Below are 24,208 nucleotides of genomic sequence, written 5' to 3' on the forward strand. Positions count from 1 at the left end.
GTATATGTTTCTCCAAGAGGCCTTTTTCACTTATTTTGTTTGTTCTATCGAATCTTTTTTCTTAAAACTCCTTCCCTTAAAGAAAACCTTGGTGTTTTGTACTGTCTTATGCTAGCCAGTTACGTAAACCATGCTTTCCAAAGTGGATTGTGAGCTAGATGGGTTCCCAGTGTCAGTTCATTCTGAGGATTCCTCCTTCATTTTGCTGTCCATAGGCAGGGTTTGCAAACAAAAACTATTGGCTGAACAGCTAACACAAAATCAAAATGTGGAAATCTTCAATAAAGATGGAAAATGCTGGAAATACACAGCACTTAAGTAGCATCTGTGGAGAGAAAAAGTGAGCTTTTCAAACTGTGAATGTTCATTATTTCTAAAAATCATGCTGAATATTTTCAGCAGTTCATGTTTTTATTCACTGAAAAGGTATGTAATCTGTAATAAGTCTATGTGCTTCATTATCCTCACTCAATTCATTGTAACATCAACAAAGAAGTTGTTCTCTTATTAGAATTTTATTAGCCTATGACTGGAATCACCTTGACTGGAAGATGAAATAATAAATCTTAAGAAACAGCTTTCCAAAAATTGAGAATTAAGTGTCTGGTGAATAGCCTAATTGTTTAGAACAAGACATAGTGAACTTTACATTATTATGAAACAAATTGTGAAAGTTCAGCTGCAGATTTCTAATGATTTGAAAATGTTGTGTTCTTGAAATAGGCACAATTGAATGTTCGTTTTGTGTTCCACTACCAGCTAAGCTTGTATCATGTTGTCGCAGCACAGAATTTTACATTCCTGATTTAATCAGGAGTGGATGATGTGAAGTACACGATAATGTTGAAGTGCAGAAGTAGAAGTGAGCGTTTATCTGCTTTCATGCCTGCTATTATGGCTAATGCTACCTCACTCTAATTTTAATTCATTCAAGTACATCATGTTCTCCCTCCTTGATGTCTCTACCTTCTCACCCTTCTCTATAGTGAATACAGATACAGCGTACTTATTTAAAATTTCAGCTATATCTTCTAGCTTCCCACACAAATTGTTACTTTGGTCCCTAATGGGCCTTATTCTTTCTCTAGTTATTCTCTTATGCCCTTAATAAACTCAAAATGCCTTTAGATATTGTTCCTCAATGATGAATGTCTTCCAAACAAAAGCTCAACAATAGGCCTAATGTTGTCACAAAATGCTTAATGGTTATTTTGGTTTAATCTTAATTAGTTGAACGTGTTGTATGGTTTTGTATTAAATTGAGCCAGACAGCATCCGAGGAGCAGGATGTTTCGGGCCCTTCTTCAGGAATGCTCCTCGGATGCTGCCTGGGCTGCTGTGTTTTTCCAGCACCACATTTTTCAACTCTGGTCTCCAGCATCTGCAGTCCTCACTTTCTCCTTGTATTAAATTGATCTGATTATTGTATACATGCTAGTCTGAAGAAGGAATTTTACTGCTGCTTTTAGGTGTTGTCGAGTAAGAATTTTGCCCGTGGGAACAATGTAAAATTAGTTACAGAAGTCTGTCCTTGTATTTATAGAAGAGGAAGAGATTGCTTAGCCTTAAATTCTTACTGAATTATATAAACTCTAATGTTTACTAGAGTGGTTCATTAAAAATAACGTCTTTTTGAGATTAATTTTAAGTTACACAAAGCCTTGGAAAGGAAATAACCTATTATACATGCCTGAATTAACTAGTGGCTACTCATTAGTGTTCAGTTTAAAATGTTTCCAGTTAAATCCTCCGACTCTGGTGCAACTTGTGAATATGACACTAACTGATGGTGTATGTACTTACCAAAGCAAAATGCTATGGATGGTGGAAGTCAAAACACAAACGGCTTGAAATACTCAGACCTGGCGGTATCTATGGAAAGGACAAATTAATTACTTTTCAGTTGATAACTTTTAAAAAGAGGAACGGTTAATTTTAATTGCTCCTCCTAAATGCTGGTTTTGTTCCAGCATCAACAGGGCACACAAAATGGTACAGAAACCCTGGAATAGAATCTGATTGAAGAAAAACAAAATATCGGTAAAAGGCCTTTTTGTTTTGAAGAATGAATGGGTGATTTAACTTTATTGTCATCTGTTTTATTTTTAATCATTATCCCTACCCTGCCAAAACTTGTGCTTCTGTTAAATAATGGGAATAGGCCACTCAGTCTTTCGAGCCTGTTGCAACATTGTTTGCTATGGCAGTTCTATTTATTTGTATTTTTTGTCCACCCTGACATTATTGGATTATTTATTTATTGCCATGTGTATCTTGTTACAAAATACAGTGAAAAGTTTTATGTACTGACACCACTCTCTGGTACCATCTTAAAACACAGAAAAATAAACCAAAACACAGAATATAAAGGCAGAATAATAATGAAATAAAGATAGTGGTCAACTTTACAGTCCTTCTTGTTAAGTGTTCCGTCATAGGCCATGGGCCTAGTGGCCAGGTACGAGTCCCTCTTGCGACTGGAATGAAAGTTGTCACCCATCAACACCATCTTGCCTCCACCAACGTCCTCGATAGATCTCGCCAATGCAGATGCTGCCAGCAGCACGAACTCGACTCTTGACGCCTTGAGTCCACTTTCGGCTGACCTGCTGATGCGGCTGGGTCTTGGTCTGGGCCCAAGCTCATTGCGGCCTCCATTAATCTGTGCTGGGTTTATGTGCTGCTGGGAACCCAAACTTGCCTTTGTTGCAGCAGCCATGAGTTGGCGCTAGGATTGTCTTGACAATATAGAAGCCACCAAGAACTCAAACCCGCCTTCGCTGCTGCCACACGTCCACGCTGCTGGGCTCACGAGAGTCTGTGTTCGGCTTGCTCACCACCACTGTGCTCTTCAATAAAAAGTAAGGAAAATTAGAGGGGTAAAAAAGCAGATGGAACAGCCAAACTCCAGGCTCAGAAGTGCAATCTGCTGCCATCTTATCGGAAGATCTTATCTGTCTTTTGCTCGAAATCACTCGTCACTCCAGTACTTGTTGAGGTATACCTGGCCTCAATCTAACACATCTGTTTTAAGTCTTTCCCCGAACAGCACTAAGGGTGAAACTACTGATATCTACTGATAGGATTGCAGTGGTACAAGAAGGCAGCTCTCTACCAGCTTCTTGAGATAATTAGCAATAGGCAACAAATGCTAATTTTGTCAACAATGCACATATCCCTGCATCCAAAGTCTCAAGTCTCGGCACAATTAAAAGTTGGCGCGAGTACACATTCTTCAAATTCCCTTATTTTTCTTGATCTGTCTGTTTTCCTTTTCTAGCATTTTCTGTTTGTTTCCAGTCAAGTTTGCATCACTGCTACAGTATTGAACCTGCTCCTATCGACGTCAAAAATGGCATGCTGTGTGATTATCACAAAGGCAAACTTCCCTCTTCCATTTTGACCTGTGTGCAACATTTGACAGGTTGACAACTACCTTCATTTGGTTCCGTTCTTGCCTGTCTCATAGCTAGGGAATTAATTGAAATAGCTTCTCCACCTCCTTAAATCCCTCCCCCACCCCCAAAACATTCTAGTAACACACGGCAAGTGGATCTTGGGTCCCTAAGAAGTACCTGACCTTTTTATACGTTGTTTTCGCTGGGTGCGCTTTCCATGCATTCCGTGCTTGGGACTGTGATGATAGGGAGCATTCTTCCTAACCCAAAGTCTTCCACAAGATTTGTTTTAAATTCTGCAACTTGTTTATCATCATGCAAAGCCATGAGTTCAAATTGAATCGGGGCCTCCCAGTGGTCACATGCTGTGAAATCTGGCTTCTGTTGTCTTTATCTTGGTGGCAGACCTGGAAATCCAGATGTTGATGGGTCAATCAGCCAGATACTATTAAAGAAGCCAAATTTAATTATGTGATTATGGGGAGCTGACTGTGGATACCACTACAACACACCACTTGTGATACTCAAACTAAAGCAACAACAATGTGCGAGTTCAAAACTCAATTAAATATGCACCTTGTATTTTGAGAGACTTGTCTCACACCCCATCCCAACGCAACGAATTTATCTTCCAAGCAAACCAGCTCATTTTCTCACAACCTGAGCCCGAACTCTCCAAACTTTCATGAATCTTTCCAACTAGGCTCACTCATTGGCCTCTCCAACCAAGACTGCTAACTTATATTGAGTTTTCAGTATTTGCCTGCTTTGTGTCATGATGAACACACAAGCTTCCAAAGTGATGAAAAGACAGTACACATCCGTTCTTGCTTTCTCAGTGCGGTGCTAATCGCAACCCTGCGGATGTTTACTGAGGACCTCCTGGGAGTTCTTGTGCAGTAGAATATTTCACTTTAGCATCTGAGTCAGATATTTTCTTCCCATTTTATTATGTTAATACCAATACACCATTAGAAGTCTGTTCCTGAAAAAACTGGGGATGCAAAAATCTTTGTTTGCAGACTTGGAAGGATTGAGACAAATAAACTGTAATCTATGATGCTAATACAAGGGTGTTAGTTAAATTGAGGCGTTCCTTGGTGATCTCACAAGTTTGCAGCAGTGTTCCTGTTTTACAGGGATGCCTTTGGTTGCGTTGGCCATCAGGTGGTGCTGTGGCCTAGCTTTGTAAATATGCAAACTGAAAGATTTCTTGCAAGCTCCAAAGCTTAATATTTGATATGTTTCCTGTCACCTACTTCTAAACAATGTGAAAAATAAATCTGTTGACCTATGACAATATCTTTTGTTTAAAACCAGTAGTGTCTATAAATTGGCAGCCAAATGGTTCAAAGTTTATTTACTCAAGTTGTGCTGTATTTTTTTTATATGATTTCTCAAAATGAATGTTTATGCCCACAGCTTGAAGATAAAGGATCAAATTAAGAAAAAAGATTGACGTTTGCGCAGGAAGGGATAAACTTGATTGTCTCAGTAACTAATTTTGGGCTGTCTGTAGCCTAGAGTTTGAGACTTGACTACATGTTGACATAATTCTAGTTGATGTTCAACTAGATTGCCAGTCTCCCCTTTCCCCAGTGTGAAGCGAATGTTTATTTTATACATAAGTGATGAGACTTCGACCATGTTACTTAGCTGGCTTTCGCACTGCTTCTGAGTTTTTAAATTTGTGTCTTGGTAGTTTGCTGCCTGAGTTAACGGATACTACAAGCTTCAAAGCAGGGTGAAAAAGATGGAGCTGAGAAATAAATGGAGCAGTGACTCATTATTTTTTCATATTTAACATTTCTATGAGGATAGTTTGCAAAATCAAGCTGTTGCATTCTAGTTTTCTGCATTACAGAGAGAATGGAGTAAGGTATTGGAGACTAGAGAAAGCTCTAAGAATGGGGTTAGGGGGCGGGGGAGTGTGTGAGAGACCAGAGAGAGCTGTAATGAAAAAAAAAATCAGAGAGACAGACCAGCGACAGCTATAAAGGACTAGGGACTGGGAGGGACCACTGAGACCAGAGAGAGAGAGAGAGACAGAGATAAATGAGGTGGTACGGAAAAGGACAGTGAGACCAGAGACAGCTATAAAGCAGGGGGGTCTCGGAGAGACAGAGCCCAGAGAGAGTGAGGAGGGGAGGGAGTGTGTAGGTCTGGGAGAGACATTGAGCCCAAAGAGAGTGATGAAGGAAGGGAAACTGGGCAAGACAGTGAGATGGCTTGACCAACTGTATTCTAAAGAAAACTGACTTCACAGGAAAGAAGGTAAGTGATTGATTAGGCAGTACATTTTCTCCCCTTTCCATGAGCCATTACTTTTGTTTCAAACTAGGTGTTCGGGTCAGGACAGCAGTGAATGACTTAATGAGAATAGAAGCACGTACATAGTCTAGAGTTAATAATTAAAAGAACCAGGAGGGGTCAGTTTAGTTAAGTTGGCTAGATGGCTGGTTTGTGATATAGAATGCCACCAATAGCCATGGGTTCAGTTCCTGCCAGCTGATGTTTCTTATTCTCAACTTTGCCCCTTATCTGTGGTGCGCTGGCTCTTGGGTTAATCCACCACCAATCATGTCTCTCTGTAATGAGGCAGCAGTCCTGTGGTCTGGTAAGACTATGGGGATTTTACTTTTACCTTTATTACCAGATGATTTTGTTGCAAAATGATGTTGATTTTATGGTTGCCATTAGACTGGCTCTTAATTCCTGATTTCATTAATTGGATTCAAATTTCGCTATCTGCATGGTGGGATTCTAACCCATGACCTCGAAGCCTTTAGATTGCTAGTGCAATGTCAACGTCACCTCCAAGAAGGGACCATGATAAAGGATATCACAAAGAGGATACAGAATACTCTACAAGGGGCAGGAAATAAGCTACAAATCCTGGTGCATATTGGTTCCAATGATGGAGTGAGAGAGCACCGACATTGAAGTCCTAAAGTAAGATTTTTAGGAGCGAGGGAGCAAGATTTAAAAGGTAAGACCTAGAAGGTACACTTGCCAATATCAAATGCCAACCAGAAATAGGCTACTAGAGAAGATCATTGAATAGTTAGAGACAGTGTAAGAAGAAGGACGGCATTGAAACCAGTTCTGGGCAGGAGGCTCCCTTATTCAAAAGGCCCAGGTTTCACTTTAACAGGAGGAGGAGGGCTGATGGCGACACCGGGCAGTTGACTATTGTGTTAGAGAGGGTTTAAACTAAATTACCAAGGGGTGGGCACTACCATGTAGAAGTAGTTCTTTTTTAAAAAAAGAATAATCTACCCAGTTGAGAGACTTAGAGAGAGCATTGTAATCAGTAAGAGCAGACCTGGTTATAGAATGAGAAGTGGTCAATGATTGACTGGTTTGTCTAGCGCAAATGGAACCTATCATTTGATCAGTTCCTGATAATTCTGTAAACAAATGCTCCAACACTATGGCGCAGTTGGAAAAACAACAGAACCATTATCAATGCTGTTTGCTATGAGCTCTGTGCTTTTTGTTGATGTAACTTCACCTGTACTCCTGTGGATGTTTGGAGTTTCTTAGCTATGTGTATGAGATGGACACATTGATATACGCACTCTGTGAATTCTGCAGGTGCACAATCTTTTTGTTTTTTAAACATGAAGATGGGTTTCTCTTTGCCTTTGTTTTGTCCTGTTCATTCCACCAATATGTTTGAGAAACCTGTAGACACCCTGTTCAATCCTAATGCCTGCGTATGTAGCATTTATTATTTCAATCTTGTTGCATTCTCTAAAATTGGGAAAAAAGGAAAAAGGTTATCTCTACCTGTACTAAATTGGGAGATAGTTTGTATTGTAACCGGTTAATGTTCTGGGGACCTGGGTTTGAATCCTGCCACAGCAGAAGGTATGCAGAGAAGAGCAGGCGTTGTAATCTGTGGTAACCTCCTTCGCTGTCCACTACACCTCCAATTTTGGTGTCGTCTGCAAACTTACTAACTGCACCTCTTATGCTTGCAACCAAATCATTTATGTAAATGGCAAAAAGTAGAGGACCCAGCACTGATCCTTGTGGCACTCCACTGGTCACAGGAGTCAAATGATGTACATGAATCCATTGTCAATTGTTGGGAAAAACCTGTCTGGGTCACTAATGCCCTTTAGGGAAGGAAACTGCCATTCTTACCTGGTCTGGCCTACAAGTGATTCTAGACCCACAATGTGGTTGACCCTTAACTTGTGTCTGGACATTTGGGGATACGCAATAAATGTTGGCCTAGCCAGCTATGCCCACATCTGTGAATAAACTTTTAAAAACATTTGGATGCTAACGTTTTGTGATTCATACACAAGAATCCCCAAGTGCCTCTATTGTTTAATAAAGCTTCTCTACAGCATCTTGAGATTTGAACCATGTAACTGAGGGGCTAATTAATTAACTCCCTTTGAAGTACCACTTCCTTTCTTGGCAAACTGAACTTTATCTTTGCCATCATATCTACCACTGCTGAAACTTTATTGCTGGAACAGCACAGCAGGTCAGGCAGCATCTAGGGAACAGAAGATTCGACGTTTCGGGCACATGCCCTTCTTCAGGATGTGCCCGAAACGTCGAATCTTCTGTTCCCTAGATGCTGCCTGACCTGCTGTGCTGTTCCAGCAATAAAGTTTCAGCTTTGATCTCCAGCGTCTGCAGACCTCACTTTCTCCCCATCATATCTACCAAGCAGGTTGACAAAACCAAAATGGTTGCAGGTCAGGATGGTGTTTGTTTTGGAGGGGAACTTGCAGTTTGTGGTGTTCCCATGCATCAGGTCCCCTTGTCCTTCTCTTTGGTAGAAGTCACAGGTTTGGAAGGTGCTGCCATGCAGTGTGAGAACATTAATTGCATTTCTTCAACTACAGAAATGTGCTCTGACATTTGCTTCTATTTGTTTTTCCCTTTGCATTGATTGATGACAGTCAATTAGTAAGTCTTAATCACACACACACACACGCTTCCTGTTAGCTGCAGAGTTGCAGTTTTAAGTATATCTCAGTATTATCTCTGAGATCGTTCCCGATGAGATTTCAATGAATAACTTGCCTTTCCAAATTCGGCGGGTGGCTGCCCAGTCAGTATGATGCCCTTTCAAATAAAGAGTTTCCTTATTTCTATTAAAGGTCCCTTAAAGTATTTAGTACTCAAAACAATAGAAAGGAGCACTTGTTTTTATAAACAATGTGGAAGTTGCTCTATTACCTACCCGTCCTGTCATGGCCACCTAACTTCTCCTGAGCTGCCTTAGTCACAAGGAAATGGAATGTCACCATCTTTGTCATAATCCATTCATGGCCACTTGTCCTCCAGTTTTATGGCCATTGAAGTTTAGTACCCACCATCAAATTTCTCTCCCCTTGTTTTGTTGTTGGTTTTCTTTGCCTAAGCTGTTTTCCCCTTTGCAGTTGTCATTACTTGACACCAAAGAAGATTGTCGTAGTGGTTGGCAGTCAGTCATCTTCGCTCCAGGAATTCCTTTGAGTAGTGTCCCAGTGTCCCAACCATGTGAAATCATTTCATCAAAAACGTTCCCTTCATCAGAAGGTCAGAAGTGGGGTTATTCATTGATGTTTGCATAGTGACCAGCACCATTCACGATTCCACATATATCTGAAGCAGTTACTGTGCAAATAACGGTAAAACGCAGAGAGGATCCAGGTTTGGGCTAGATGTGGCAAGTAACATTCACCATCATTCAAATGCCAGGCAATGACTTTCTCCAAGGAGAGAATCTAGCTGTCATCTCTTGACATTTAATAGCATTGCAGTTGCTGAATGTCCCACCTTGGGCATTGGTATTCACTGGAAACTGAAGTTGATCAGCCATATAACTACAGTATAACAAGAACATGTCAGAGGCAGTGAATCCTACAATGGTTGACTTGCCTGTTTGCTATCTGGAATGCACAAGTCAAGAGTGATGGAATACACCTCACTTGTCTGGTGTTTAGCTCCAACAACACTCAAGAAGTTTGTCATCATGCAAGACAAAACAGATCATTTGATTGAGAAACATTGAAAAGCATTCACTCCCTCCACCACAAGCAGTAATGTATATTATCTGCATGATGCGATATGGAAATCCTCGGAGGCTCCTTAGGCTGCAGCTTCCAAATTTAAGATTCTCGCGAAGGTCTGTAGCTCGGGTTGTGGATGAGGAAGTTGGTTAGCTCGCCAAGCTGTTGGCTTATTGTGCAAGCGTTTCATTACCATACTGGGTAACATCATCAGTTCGCACTGATGATGTTACTCAGTATGGTAATGTAACATCTGCATGGTATCCCAACATCTCGGCGAGCTAACCAAGTATCTTCCAAAGCCAATACCTTCACGATTTCGAAGAACAAGGACAAATGGAGCAAATACATCGGAACGGCATTACCTGCAAGTTCTCCAAACAATTCACCATCCTGTCAAAGAAACATATTGCCATTCCTTCAGTGTCGCTGGGTCAAAATCCTGGAACTCTATCCTTAACAGAATCGTAGACGTATCTACACCAGATGGTTTGCAGCAGTTAAAGAAGGTATAAGGGAGTTGGCAATACATGTTGGCCCAACCAGTGACAGCTGCATGCCATGAATGAATTTAGAAGTAAATTAGTATATTAGAGCCACTATCTGATGTTTTGAATCCAGTTGTTCAGTGTCCATTCATGTGCATTATTTCAATACCCAATACTTTACTTCTTTTGGACACCTAACCTATGCATGTAGTTTTTCTATCGAGAGACACATGGAGATTATATCAGCTAAGTGATTTACACTTTTTAAAAAAAAACTAGTAGAATCTGCATCAAGTGGGTTAGCTGGTAGAATAAAGCGAATCAAAGAGAAACGGATTGAGACCAATTGCCATAATTTGGATTGAGAATTATGCCACTACAGTTTTTTTTTCTCTGATTTACTGATCATGGTAACTATGGTTTAAGCCAGATTGAAAACATTTAAAGGTAGAAAAAGTAGACATGTTGGCATGCATCCTCGGATCTTGTCTAATAATGAAACATTTCTGTTACAAGTGCCACTGTCCACCCTGTGAGTGATAGGACCAATGCATTTCTGGTTGACACCCAACATTTTACACTCCATAAACCTAAAGCCATCCAGTTTAATTCACACCAAGTCATGTTCTCCTGTCTTGCAACACTTTGACCTGTATTGGTACTAATTTTTGTTTTGAATTCCTCCATGACCATTTCTCTTGCCATTTCTGTAATCTGCCACTGCCCCACACCACTCCAAGATATTTGCACCAATCTGATTCTGGTCTCTTGTGCACCTTGAGTTTAAATGCAATATTCGCAACTGCACATTTGGACACTAAATTTTGGAGCACCCCTACCATGCCCCCCCCCACCCAAAATAATAACCTCTTCATTTCACTTTCTAACTTTAAGAAAGACCTTAAAACTCAACTGTTTGACCAAGCTTTTGGTCATGTGCCTTAATACCTGTGAATTGGTGACATTTTATGTAACAATGCTCCTGTGAAATGACTTTGAATATTTTACTACATTATCAATATAGGTCAGAAGTCACACGACTCTACGCTATAGTCTAACAGGTTTATTTGAAATGATAGCCTTCGGAGCAGTGCTCCTTAGTCAGGTGAAATCAAAGCACTTTTTAATTAACATCCGTTGACAATACTCTCACACAAATGAATTACACTACATTTGGTCTATCATATTTGTACTGGCTTTTGCAAAAACCATCCAATTATTTAATTCCTGTGCTATTTCCCCCAAGCAGTTTTTTAAAAACATTTTCATTTATTTATTTAACAATCTTTTGGAAGTTACTTTTAAATCTCCTTTCAGATGGCATATTCCAGGTCATCTGTGGAAAACAAAACCATTTATTCGATGTCTTTGGTTTACTTCCTAATGATCTTAAATCTATGTCCTCTGGTGACTTACTGTCAGTGGAAACAGTTTCTTCCTATCTATTCTGATTAAAACCCCTCAATTTGTACACATCTGTTAAGTCTCCCTTTGACCTTCTCTAAGATGGAAATAGGTTTGGGCACGTCAAGTTAATTAAGGAAGCATTCCATGTCCTATGGCAATATTTGACTTATGGGTTCTGACATCAACTCAGTAGGACTCTGTGTTGTATGGAGTTGCTGGGAGATTTAGGATCCCAGGCTTTCAGTAGGACATGTAGTTTTATAATGTAACATATTAATGCTCAGTCTCCTGGTGCTTTTGTACAACGCTGCTGTCAAAATGTTTGAGTTATTTTAAGGTACACTCACCGGGAGAGAGGGGTTGGGCTTTAGGCTTTGCACAGGGCCGATATTCTGCTTTGTATTTAAATAAAATCTTCAGAATTTGGACAAATTGGGGTTAAGTATGGAGCCTACTAGTGCAATGCACCAAACTGCCCTACATCTGTTGTCATGGGCAGCCTGCAAGATACAACTTTGGGTTTTTTAGTGTTGTAAGTGCAATGTAAAAACGTTCAAGGTGTGTAAGCAGATGCTGTTGTTTAATGTTACTACTTCGCCATTTGAGACAAAATCAGAAGATCCGTGCTTGTATGTCTTATGTTGGCTATTTTCAATTGGGTTTTCAACTCTGCTGAGTTGGATACCTGCCTTCAACCACAGTTAACATTATTACACAGAGCTGCACACCTATTTTAACTGACCAAGGCATTGCAGCCTCCAATTTTAGTTCCTATTGCAGTATCTTTGATTAGATTTCCCTTCCGCAGAGCCTTCTAGGGATAGAACATAGCAAAAGAAATCTACTGTCATTACTTGGTCTGGCCTACATGTGACTCCAGATGCACAGTAATGTGGTTGATTATTGGAGACTATCTGACTACTCAATTGTATCAAACTGCTGTTGGTAGGACAGCTGCACCAGTGGTCGGGGTACTGAGGTGTACAGTTGGAACCTAGGGCTTCTCAACGTTTACTCTGGACCCCATGGAGTCTCAGTGCATCATACATGGGCAAGGAAACCTTCTGCTGATTATAACCTACTGACACTATGGTTAATGAATCAGTACTCCTCCTTGTTGAGGACCACTTGAGGAAGCACTGAGAGTGACAAGAGCACAGAGCATACTTTTGATAGGGGGCTATCTTAATCTTAAAGGGCTTGAGTACTGGACTGGATCTGTGTCAGATGGTAAGGGAATTGAGCAGAGGTCAACTTACTTGACTATGTATTCATCAAACTACCTGTCCATGAAAGTATTGTTTAGGAGTATCCAGTGCATGCTAACTGTGCAACGTTCCACCTTCACTTTGATACCCTGTATCATCTTGTGATAGCACCACTGTGCTAAATGGGGCAGATTTTGAACAGATCTAGCGACTCAAAACTGGGGAAGCATGAGGTCCTATGAACCATCAATAGCAGCACAACTGTATTTGAGCGCAGTCTGTAAACTTGTATATCCCTGTAACGTTATCATCAAAGTCAAAAGCCACATGACACCTGGTTATAGTCCAACAGGCTTATTTGGTCAGATGAAATATTGTCATCATGTCATGAGACCAGCCTGAGATGGGTGCGCTGGAGCAACATCAGGCATACCCAAAAATGAGGTGCCCACTTGGTGAAACTGCAGCATGGGAGTATTTGCATGCAATACACCAGAAGCAGCATGCAATAGACAGGACCAAGTGATCCCACAGAGCCCTGGCAAAACTCAAGTCAGTGAGAATCAGGGAGAAGTGTCTGGGTATGATGGAATGATATCTAGCACAAAGGAAGATGGTTGTAACTGTTTGAAGTCGATTATATTAGTATCAGATCATCAACTATAGGAGGTCTTCAGGTTATAGCCATGGGTCCATCCATCTTTGGCTGACATTCCCTGCATCATATGACCCATGGCCTCGTGGTATTATTGCTGGACTGTTAATCAGGGGACCCAAGTAAAGTTCTCAGGACATCAATTCAAATCCTGCTATGGCAGATGGTGGAAGTTGAAGTTAAGTTTAATTCAAGTGGCTCAGTGGTTAACACTGCTGCCTCACAGCACCAGGGACCCAAGTTCAATTCCGGCCTCGGGTGACTGTGTGGAGTTTGCACATTCTCCCTGTATCTGTGAGGGTTTCCTCTGGGTGCTGTGGTTTCCTTCCACAGTCCAAAGATGTGCAGCTTAGGGGGAATTGGCCTGCTAAATTGCCCATGCTGTCCAGGGAAGTGGAGGTTAGGTGCATTAGTTAGGGGAATGAGTCTGGATGGGATGCTCTTCAGAGGGTCGGTGTGGACTTTTTGGGCCAAATGACCTGTTTCCACACTGGAGATATTAGTCATAGTCATAGAGATGTACAGCATGGAAACTGACCCTTTTGGTCCAACCCGTCCATGCCGACCAGATATCCCAATCCAATCTAGTCCCACTTGGCAGCACCTGGCCCATATCCCTCCAAACTCTTTCTATTTATATACCCATCCAAATGCCTCTAAAATGTTACAATTGTACCAGCCACGACCACTTCCTCTAGGAGTTCATTCCATATACGTACCACTCTCTGTGTGAAAAAGTTGCCCCTTATGTCTCTTTTATATCTTTCCCCTCTCACCTAAACCTATGTCCTCTAGTTCTGGACTCCTCGACCCCAGGAAAAAGACTTTGCCTATTTATCCTATCCATGCCATTCATAATTTTGTAAACCTCTATAAGGTCACCCCTCAGCCTCCGATGCTCCAGGGAAAACAGCCCCAGCCTGTTCAGCCTCTCCCTATAGCTCAAATCCTCCAACCCTGGCAACATCCTCGTAAATCTTTTCTGAATCCTTTCAAGTTTCACAACATCTTTCTGATAGGAAGGAGACCAGAATTGCTCGCAATATTCCAGCAGTGGCCTAACCAATGTCCTGTGCAGCCGCATCATGACTTCCCCACCCTTGTACTCAATACTCTGACCAATAAAGGAAAGCATTCCAAATGCCGCCTTCACTATCCTATCTACCTGCGACTCCACTCTCAAGGAGATAAATCTGGAATTAAGAGTTTAATGATGACCACAAAGCCATTGTACTGATTGTCATAAAAAAAACACAGTTCTCTAATGTGGGAAGTACCTGTTCTGGCCTACTTGTGACTCCAAACCCATAGCAATGCAGTTGACTCTTAACTGCTGTTTGGGCAGTTGGGAATAAATACTGGCCAATCCAGTGATGCCCTCACCCCGTGAATGAATTTTTAAAAAAAAATTATCACAGGCATGGAACATCCTGGAAGTGTTTCAGTGGAGGCAGCAGCGGCTGTACTTTCAGATGAAACAATGAAGTCATCCTTGCCTTCAAGAAGCTATGGAATTGATTTGGTATTTTATAGTTCTGTGGTCCCATTCTTGCATACTGGCACTTCAGTTTCTCTGAAGGACTAATTTATTTCTCTCCCTTAGAATTGCTTTTAAAGTTTGTACTGAAAAGAAATCTCAATTGATTGCTTTTTAATTAATGTCACTATTTTCTGATGCTGTCAAAGTTTTTATAATTTTGAGATTTCGAATTTAGGTTTTTCTTCACCCCATCAATTTTTGACCCTTAATACATTTCATCCTAGGATGCAAATTTCTAGGCATTTTTTTAGCCTGTCCAAGAAATTTGATCATCTAAAGAAATTAGAGGAATCTTGCCCTGACCTACCTGGTTACATCGTTCTACTTTTAGTCAGAGCTACTGACCATAGCTGGTTTCCTGTTTTCTTCTTAGCCAAGGAGCACTGTAACTAATTATAGTGCCCTGGATATTTCCTTAACGGGTTTGGTTTAGGAATAGTTTTCTCATGTGCATGTCACTTGTGTAACAGCCTCCAGTCCAAACCCTACCATGTTAAGTTGTGAAACTGAACGCCCACATTTGGGCATTTATGATGTAGTCCTGGAACACTGCTGGCTATTAGTAAAAATGCAGCAATCAGTAACATCAAGCAGGAAACGTTGCACCCTGCCTCATCTAACCTCGGGTAACACTGATCCCACACTGTGGTTAACCCAAACATCCCTCCAGCAACCTGACAGCACATCAAGGAATGAACAATAAAGTGTAGCCTTGCTGCACCCACTTGCATCCTGAGAATGAAAAACAGACAAAGGTATTAAATCCAGTTGTACTATCAAACATATCATGTAGTTGTAGAGGATAACTTTACAGTTTTATGAATGAATGCCAGTGTTAAGTTTCCTTGTATGGCTTCAGTCCCAATATAATTTCAGTTGTACAGTGATTGTTCTCACTCCTTTAGAGATTTGTCACTAAACCACTGAACATTTCTATTTTGAAAATGTCTATTTGTATTGTGATTTCAGCTCAATATCTTTAACCATACAGCCACTGTAACTTTAGTGCCCTTTTCCCCCTTGTGGGAATGTGGAGATAAGCACTGCATGATTCCTCACAGTACTGTCCCAGGCCAATCTTCTGCTGCATTAGTGATCCCTTGCCTCCATAAGGTGTGAATTAGGGATGTTTGCTCATGATTTGTGCAGTGTTCAGTTCCATTCGCAGCTCCTTAGATTATTAAACAGTCACTTCCTTCATGTAGTAAGATTTGGACAACACACATGCTCGAGCTGATGAGTGGCAAGAAACATTAATGTCAGGTGTCAAGCTTCTCTAACAGTACCTTCTAATTGTGTTGACTCTAACTCCTAGAGGACAAAGACAAGCTCCCCTTCAACATTCATAACATCGTAATTTGAAAAATATCATCACTCTTCGAGTATTGTTGGATTACAATTGGAGAATTTTATATCTGATGGCACTTGCTGTGCCCACAGCACATAGACTCTTGGAGATCTACAGCACAGGGAAAGTTCTTCAGATTGTCATGTTTAAGAGAGGAATTTGATGGAAATGTTCAATATAAGGGATCAATTTTGACAGTTTCTTCCTGTTGAATTTATTTCAAGTAAGGCCAGTAACCAGACACAAAATTAAGTTTTTTGACCAAAGTACCAAGATGAAATGTACATGTGCAGTGATTGAAGAGTGATTGAAACCAATTCAGTAGTAACTTTATAAAAGGAATTTGACAAATACTTGATTTTAAAAAAAACACACAGGTATGGACAAAAAGCAAGCACGACCACAAAACTGATACAGGCAGGATGGACCAAATGGTGTCTTGTGATGTTGCAGTCTAAAAAGCAAAATGGCACTCAATGAGTCTCGCAACAGCTTCACGGAAGCTAATGGCCATACACTGATGCAGAGAAACTAAACCATAAAAACACCATTTCCCTTTTATTGAATTGAAGTGAAATCCTGCATATGCAAAAGTGCCTTTATCTTGGTATAATGTGGTGTACATTTCCTGAGGGGAAGATGTTCAACCCTGTGCTTATATTAGCTTTTGTAGTGAGTTCAAGTGATTTTACTGTTATAGGAAATTTTCAGTTGCATTTGGTAACTTTCTAATTGCAGAAATTGAGACATTATTCGAGAATTCAAGTGTTTAGCGCACAATCTATAAATGCAAAAAGAATTAGTTAGCTTCTCTGATGAAATGGAGCAATTAATTACATATATAGACAGTGAATTTAATATCTTTTTCTGGTGATAAATCTTTGCATGCAACTGTAATCAGCAAATGCTGTTTCCAACTTAAAATCATGGTAGATTATCATAAGAGGTAATTGTTTAGATTATGAAATATTGAGTATGATCTGTAATGTGAGCAAAGATTTATTAATGTGTTGTACATTCAGTGGCAACCTGGAGTTGTAATTTTAGGATTGATGGGGCAGTTCTAAACAGCAAATTTTATCTCACTTTTTCTACGCTTATGCTTTCAAAGAGATCTGTTGTGTCCAGACACTTTTCAAAGTGGAGCAAATCAATGTGCATGCATTATGTAATTACACTACCTGGTTATGCTTACCAATTGTCTATTCTTGGGAGTCTAGGCAGTGTCAACTGTGGTCCAATCATTCTCATGTGAGTGAGAAGGTTGCGGTTGAATCTCAGCCAGAGACTTGAGGAAGTAGTGGAGGCCAACACTGCAATGCTATAGTAAGGGAGTGCTGCACCTTTAGAGGTAGCATTCTTCAGATGAGATATTAGACCAAGGACACTCCTGTCCCCCTCAACTGGACAGAAAGATTGCATGGCATTATTTGAAGAAGAATAGAAGTTTTCTGCCTAATGTTCTGTCAAATATTTATCCCTTGTATATGTAACTGATCTATAGTTCTGCTTGCCGGCGGCAGCAGTGCCATCAAGGCTGTTCTGGAGAGAAACATTGTTTTCCCCCTTTAGTTTTAATAGTAGGAATAGGAACTGAAGTGAGCTTCTCATTTGAATTTTGTTTTGCCAATCTTTTTCAGGTTTATCGAGGTTCTTCCACGATGGAAGCTGTTTGAGGAAGGACGCTGTTGCCGCAAGTATTCGAGAGATTGAAAGGATACTGCAGTGGTTTGAGAATCAAAATAAGCTCTGTTTCTATGCAAGTTCTTTACTGTTTGTTTATGAGGGATCGCCTCAGCTGACAGCGATGGGGGTTGGAGATGCACCCCGCAAACTAGCAGCACCAAAGGGAACAAAGCGAACTGGTGAAGTAGTGGAACACAACAATAACGTCCATGTCATGAACTCTAGCGAGAGCAGAATGGTGGAAGCTTCAGTTGGTCAGAGCCTTTCCAACATGTACGCACTTCACAGGAAGGGGTGTTTCAAAGCGCATCAAAGCATGGTCCCACTACATCTGAAGAATGCAGAGCAAGACCGCAGCATATGCAAATGCTTAACTCTCATTTCACCTGGACAGCCAAATGGCAATGAAATAAAACAATTGGAGAAGGATTTGATGCATACCTCCAGCATGCTTCAGGAGCTTCCAGAGGTTGATGTAAGAATGATAGACTTTGCACATGTGTTCCCTAGCAACACAAAAGACGAGGAGTACATTTATGGGCTGAAACATTTAATCAGTGTATTACGAAATATGCTGGATGATTAATTTTTTTATTTTTTGATGGGGGTATTTGGGAGCAAGGAAATAAATGAGGAGCAATTTTATTGATTTCTGCACAAGCTCTGATGCATAATTTTGTGTTTCTAATGTGATTCCAGGTGTATTGTATGTGCTTTTCATTGTATGGTACTTCTGGTGATTGATCTAATATTTATAATAGCTCAGGAAAACTTACCAACTCATCATTGACAGCCACTGAAACGGTTCCAAAAACCTACAGAGGGCAGCTGACCCTTAGCAACTGCTGACAAGGAAATTTATGAGCTCCCACTGTTTGCAACAAACCCACCGACTTCAATGATGGTCATTGGTTTTTAAGGTATGTAACCAACTGCCTGCCAATCCTAGGCATGGAACTTGTGCCTATGGACTAATGCTATCTTCAATGAAGACCAGGTTAGTCAGACTTAAGATTGTTTTGGGGATGTTGCTGCCACTTTTCTGGAGATGTGTTTTTATTAGCTTTTTTAAACAGTTGTGTTGCAGCAATTCATATGAAAAATTTGGTCCCACTTATGTAAAATAGAAATTGTCAATTGTCTCTTTGTTTTGATGCATTCGGCTAGTATTCCTGGAGAATTTCAGTCTCGCAATAGCTTCTTTCGTTATCAGTAAGTTAATGCACAAACATCAAGTCACCTGGACTCCTGCAGGTTAAGACTTTACACGGGATGGAGTAAAATATGCATATTATCTTTTTGCAATTTCTTTCCTTCAATTTTTAAGTATGCTGACATCTGCAGAAGTTGAGCTGAGAAAGGAGACGACAAAGTATGTTTTGGCAAAGTCCAACCATCTTCCTGCCTTTGTAGTTCAACTTGTATCTCTGAATGAAATATTCAACGGGATTCTCGTCATCTCTCCTAATATTAGGCTACTTTTAAAATGCACACACTTTGACTTGTTCATTTGGTCATTCATTACTAGTGACCTATTGTGTTGTTATTACCAAAATTAGTTTTTGAACACCCAATTTCACAAGTTATGATTTGATTTTCTTTCACTTTCCTGTAGGCTGATGTTTGGGTTTGCCTTTATAAGACAGCACACCAAGAATTGTTGCTGTGTTGGACACAACCATAAGTCCAAGAATATTCAGTACTTGAACACTAACTTCTCTGATCAATGACCACTGGTATTGTAGCCTTCACTATTAGAATGCTGAGTGAACCAGCAACTGCAGTTGCACAGTATGCTAATGTCACCCAGAATTGACTTGACTCCTGTGAGATGACCCCTGTTTTTATTAGTTGTGTAACTGATTTCATTTTCATGACTTAACTTTGTTGGAACTCGATGACAAGTTTTTTGCTGTTCCTGTTTGGAAAAAAAAGGCCAAATGCTTGAAACCAGTGAAGTTGTGTATTTGAGAAAAAAAATCCATGCAAGCACTAAACCTAAAATACTTTTTGCAGTTCTTAAAAATGCACTAGACTTCAGAATATTGGGTTCCTTTCATTACAGTTTACATTTGCACAAATCAGTGTACTTTGATATTTTGATAGCGTTTTAAATTATTTCCACATTGCTATCACTTATTTTGTCAGGGTTCAGCAGGCGAATGTTGTGACGGGAAATGTGGCACAGTAGTAATTAGTAGTACAAGTGAAGACTGCATGTGAAGATTGTTTGTCATTTTAAATGTATTGACCAAATAATGTATGCTTTTTCTAAAAACAAAAGTTAATTCTGAAATATTTTTTAATTGTAAACTATGCTTTTTTGTATGTTTGTTAATGAGAAGTTTACATTATGTAGCTGTATATTCCTCATAGATCCTGCTCAATCTTCTGTTCCTCAGTACTACTGAATATTTGTGAAGACTTTGGGGAGAAAAAAAAACAATTTACCTATTTTAATCCTTAAACGTTGAGGATGATTTGGGCTTGGTTGTTTTCTACTTGGTGGCATATCAGAGTTGTCTGTCCTCTGAGCATCCATGTGCATTATGAGGGGCAAATGGAACTGGCTTCATTTTTAAACAGAGCAAGATTCCCTTTCGCCTAATCAAATAGATTCTAAGGAAAAAGATGCTGCTGAATAACAATTGATATTTGGGGTTTCAGCAGGCTTTAGTTTGTGTGTTTATTTTTTTGTTACCTATTCCTTTTGTTTAATTTCATCTGTTCTACCAATCTTATATTAATTTCTTTCCCCAAGACTGAGCTCTACTTGTAAGTTCTAACAAGTTTGCCCATGGTGATGGAGTTGAGCATCAGATCTTTTGCTGATCACGAGTTTGACCAGAGCTTGGTGAGTCACGAATATGTGATCTCTTTGATTGAACTCTCTGGGCATCTATAATAGGCAATTTAAAGGAAACATGAAAATATCTTTCTCTTTTAATCTAGAAAGAGATAAAATTTACTAATTTTAGTTGCCTCAAGATTTTTAAGTTTGCTAAGTGTGCTGGGCACAACATTTATTTAACACTTCCAATCACAATCATGCAAAATTCATTTCCCAATGAATGTGCAGCTCTTTGTGTAACATTCCTGAAATGACTGGTTGAATAGATGGTTGACTTTGCCTGTGTCAGCTGTTAGAATTGGGCATTCTGTTATACTGGGTTCACCTTTTGGAATATATTCCTGTTCATCTGAAGATTTCAAATCTCGTTTTTTATCATCTCACAATAGGTCTGTTATGCGAGTAATGTCACTGTATTTATTTGTGGTGTGCTGTTCAGATTCACACTGTTTAATGTAAGTTACATTAATATAGGAAATCAAATGCCAGCAAGTAGTCACAACTGTCACTAATTTGGATTTGATTTGCTTGTTTTCAGTGGCAGTTTGTGCTGTAAGTTTTGTTGTGACCATCTCTACAGTGGAACGTCTATATTTTATTATAATCCATCACAAGTCATTCCTTCAAACAATTGCTGGAATTTGCTTCATTGCTGAAAGTGCATTTATTTTACATGAGTACAGGTTGCGTAACTCAAATTAAATTTGAAATTGTTTCAAAACCTGTGTGAAGATTGTTAAGTCCATTAGTATTTTGTGACTCATCGTTAAGATTTCATTACAGTTCTATATTTGCTAGTAAGCATACCGAAAATCATTTAGGTATTCTTTTACTCAATAAAACTTGGTAGCGTTTAAACATCCTTTGAACTGCCATTTTGTTAAAATAATAAAAACATTGGATCAATGCGGTAGAATCCTCATGATGCAAAGCTTTTCTGTCATGGGTAAATCATCTATTTATCAGCTTATTTTCCTTCTGCATTAGGAATAAGTTATATTTGAGCAATTGTGGTTGCAACCTACCGATCGGTGGCTTCTACTGAACCGGAAATTCTGCATTTGACATAAAGAACCTTCAAGGAGAAAGTGAGGTCTGCAGATGCTGGAGATCAGAGCTGAAAATGTGTTGCTGGAAAAGCGCAGCAGGTCAGGCAGCATCCAGGGAACAGGAGAATCGACGTTTCGGGCACAAGCCCTTCCTTGGATCCTGTTCCCTGGATGCTGTCTGACCTGCTGCGCTTTTCCAGCAACACATTTTCAGATAAAGAACCTTCAGTTGATTGAACAACAGCAGTTTTGCTCTCCAATATCTTGCAGTTACAGTTCCCTTTTTGAAATAAAATCTAGTGAACAAAATGGGATTATTCAGTATTCAGGCTGTACAGCTGTTGAGAAATTAATATTATGAAAAAAAAACTTTTGTAAAATTGATAATATATGCTGTTTTGTAAATTTGCCCTTATAAAATATTCTGTATAGAGAGGTGAAAATTATCGTAATGCAGTGTGTATAAATAAAATACAGCTTCAAGAGCTTATTTTAAATAACTGATCTACTCGATACGTGCATTTCATATTAAAAGTACCTTAAAATTTCTTCCGTTTTACCTTAAAAGTAACCAAAAATTATCAATGGGCCCTACATTCAGTCTTAATTTTGATTAGTCACTGCTCAATGAGGTTTGCACTGCTTCATGTAAACTGCGTGGTATGTTTTGTCTTTTGTTTTTTCAAATCGATACAGAGTACAAACTTGACATTTTAACAGTGGTGGGTTTTACACTGATTGAAACTGCTCACTTTTCATTATGCTGTGAGAGTGGAGTGAGGTGAAGATGGGTTGCCTCTTCTTGCATCAGCACACACTTGTCGTTTATAGTGAAGCGTGGCATCAAATAGAGAACAGTGCATGCACCAGACCTCAATCTAATTTCAGCTTGACTTCTTCCAAATGGAAGTTTGCTGTCATGTACCTGAGAGCAAACTGTGAAATGTGATTGTTAATTTAAATTGCTTTGATTCAAATCAATGTTGAGTCCAGCATTCAGTGTGCAACCTTGGTGGGATCTGTGGAATTGAGAGCTAAGTTGTCAGTTGTTCTTCCTACAGTTCCAACAAAGTGGGAAATTTATTGTCATATGAAATAAATTTTATAATTTACCTTTTATTTAGTGAGTCAGCATCCTTTTATAATGGTTTGCCTATTTAGATTAGGCATTAAGTTTGAACACAATCTACTTGTCATTCCTGGTAGGTGGACCAGTTCCTGCGTAATCTAACATTGCACAGTTTGGTCCAAGTTAATTCAAAGTTCATCAGTCACCTTAATATACAGTTAATTTATAAAATGTTCATATTCCAGCAGCATTCTTGGATGAATCATGACTTGCTTTTAACAAGAGCATTTTGAAAGCGTGTTCTCTTAATTTTAGATAAAAATACAATTTTAGTTGCAGCTTGAAGGAAACAAGTGAGAATTAATGCCCCTTTTGTTGCTGAGCTAGCACACAGACACTTTAGTATTATGGGAAATTACGCTGGAACTGGTATGAAAATATCAGAAAAGCTGTAAGTGCACATTCATATACTATGATTATTTATAATCAATCATCCATAATGTATCTCATTATAGTCTGACTTAACTATCTTCAAAAAATATAATGAGTTGTTATCCTTATTTTGATTGTGATGAATTATATGCATAACTTGTTTTGCTGTAGGTGGAATGCAGGGGTAACTGCTGATATGTAATGGGTGCTACTTGTTTTACAGAGGAATCAAAAGTACTAACTGAAGATTGCTTACTTTTGTAATTTAATATGAAAAAATATTTAGATATATCACAAGGCTGTATATTTGGCAAAAATGGAATTCGTAATAAATTTTCTGTAAATAATGCTAAACAACTTGAGTTTGTCATCTCTTGCACCAGAGAATTATTGAGTGGAACTAGAATGAGGGAGTTAATTTAAGAGAATTGTCATGCTTGGTGCAGACCTGATTTCAATTTTTTGGGTTTTGTGCTACATTGGGCAATGTGTCTGGATATCAAAAGACAAATGGCTGAGATTTTATTCACCCCCTGATGTGCACAACTGTTGATTAATGTACTGCCCAAGTTCCTAAGTGAGTCTTCAATATTTTCTTGAGCAAAGACAGAATCTTTTGAAACTGTACCAGGAGATCAAACAGCATTGATGTTCCTAACTGCATTTTAATTTATTTTGCCCAATCAGTCAACCATAACCGACTCGAGTTGTTTCTCAAACAAGTGAGGCAAGACTTCCAACTTTATATTGATTTGCCACTGACCTTTTCCTGTCACAGTACCAGTTCTGCCATTTGGATTTTGTGACATTGTAACGTATTAGAAAGTGGGTGTCAATCAGATTCTGGCTTAAAAGACCGTTGTAATGTTGTGAAAACTGCAGTTCATCGATCCCATTGTTAAGTCTGAATTTAAAAATAAGTCTGCAAAGGTATCAAAAGGTTCTGTTCAGATCACTCAAATGCTTTGGATTGCAGGTTATGCTTTCACATTGTCAGTGGACTGAGTACCAAGAAAGCTTAGCATAAGGTAAAATAAGTGTGAAGTTCTGTAAC

General features: G+C 39.4%; 1 protein-coding gene across 1 annotated transcript in view; it reads left to right on the forward strand.

Annotated features, from left to right (window-relative positions):
• ipmkb (inositol polyphosphate multikinase b) overlaps positions 1–21,753 on the forward strand; it is an 82,045-nt gene extending 60,292 nt beyond the window's left edge. Inside the window, exon 5 of the mRNA XM_043712365.1 lies at positions 17,708–21,753. Coding sequence (XP_043568300.1) covers positions 17,708–18,339 — 632 coding nt within the window. The 3' untranslated portion in view covers positions 18,340–21,753. The remainder of the gene's footprint in view (positions 1–17,707) is intronic.
• The last annotated feature ends 2,455 nt before the right edge of the window (positions 21,754–24,208 follow it).

The sequence above is a fragment of the Chiloscyllium plagiosum genome, chromosome 22, assembly GCF_004010195.1.
Source record: "Chiloscyllium plagiosum isolate BGI_BamShark_2017 chromosome 22, ASM401019v2, whole genome shotgun sequence".
In the NCBI taxonomy this organism is placed as follows: domain Eukaryota; kingdom Metazoa; phylum Chordata; class Chondrichthyes; order Orectolobiformes; family Hemiscylliidae; genus Chiloscyllium; species Chiloscyllium plagiosum.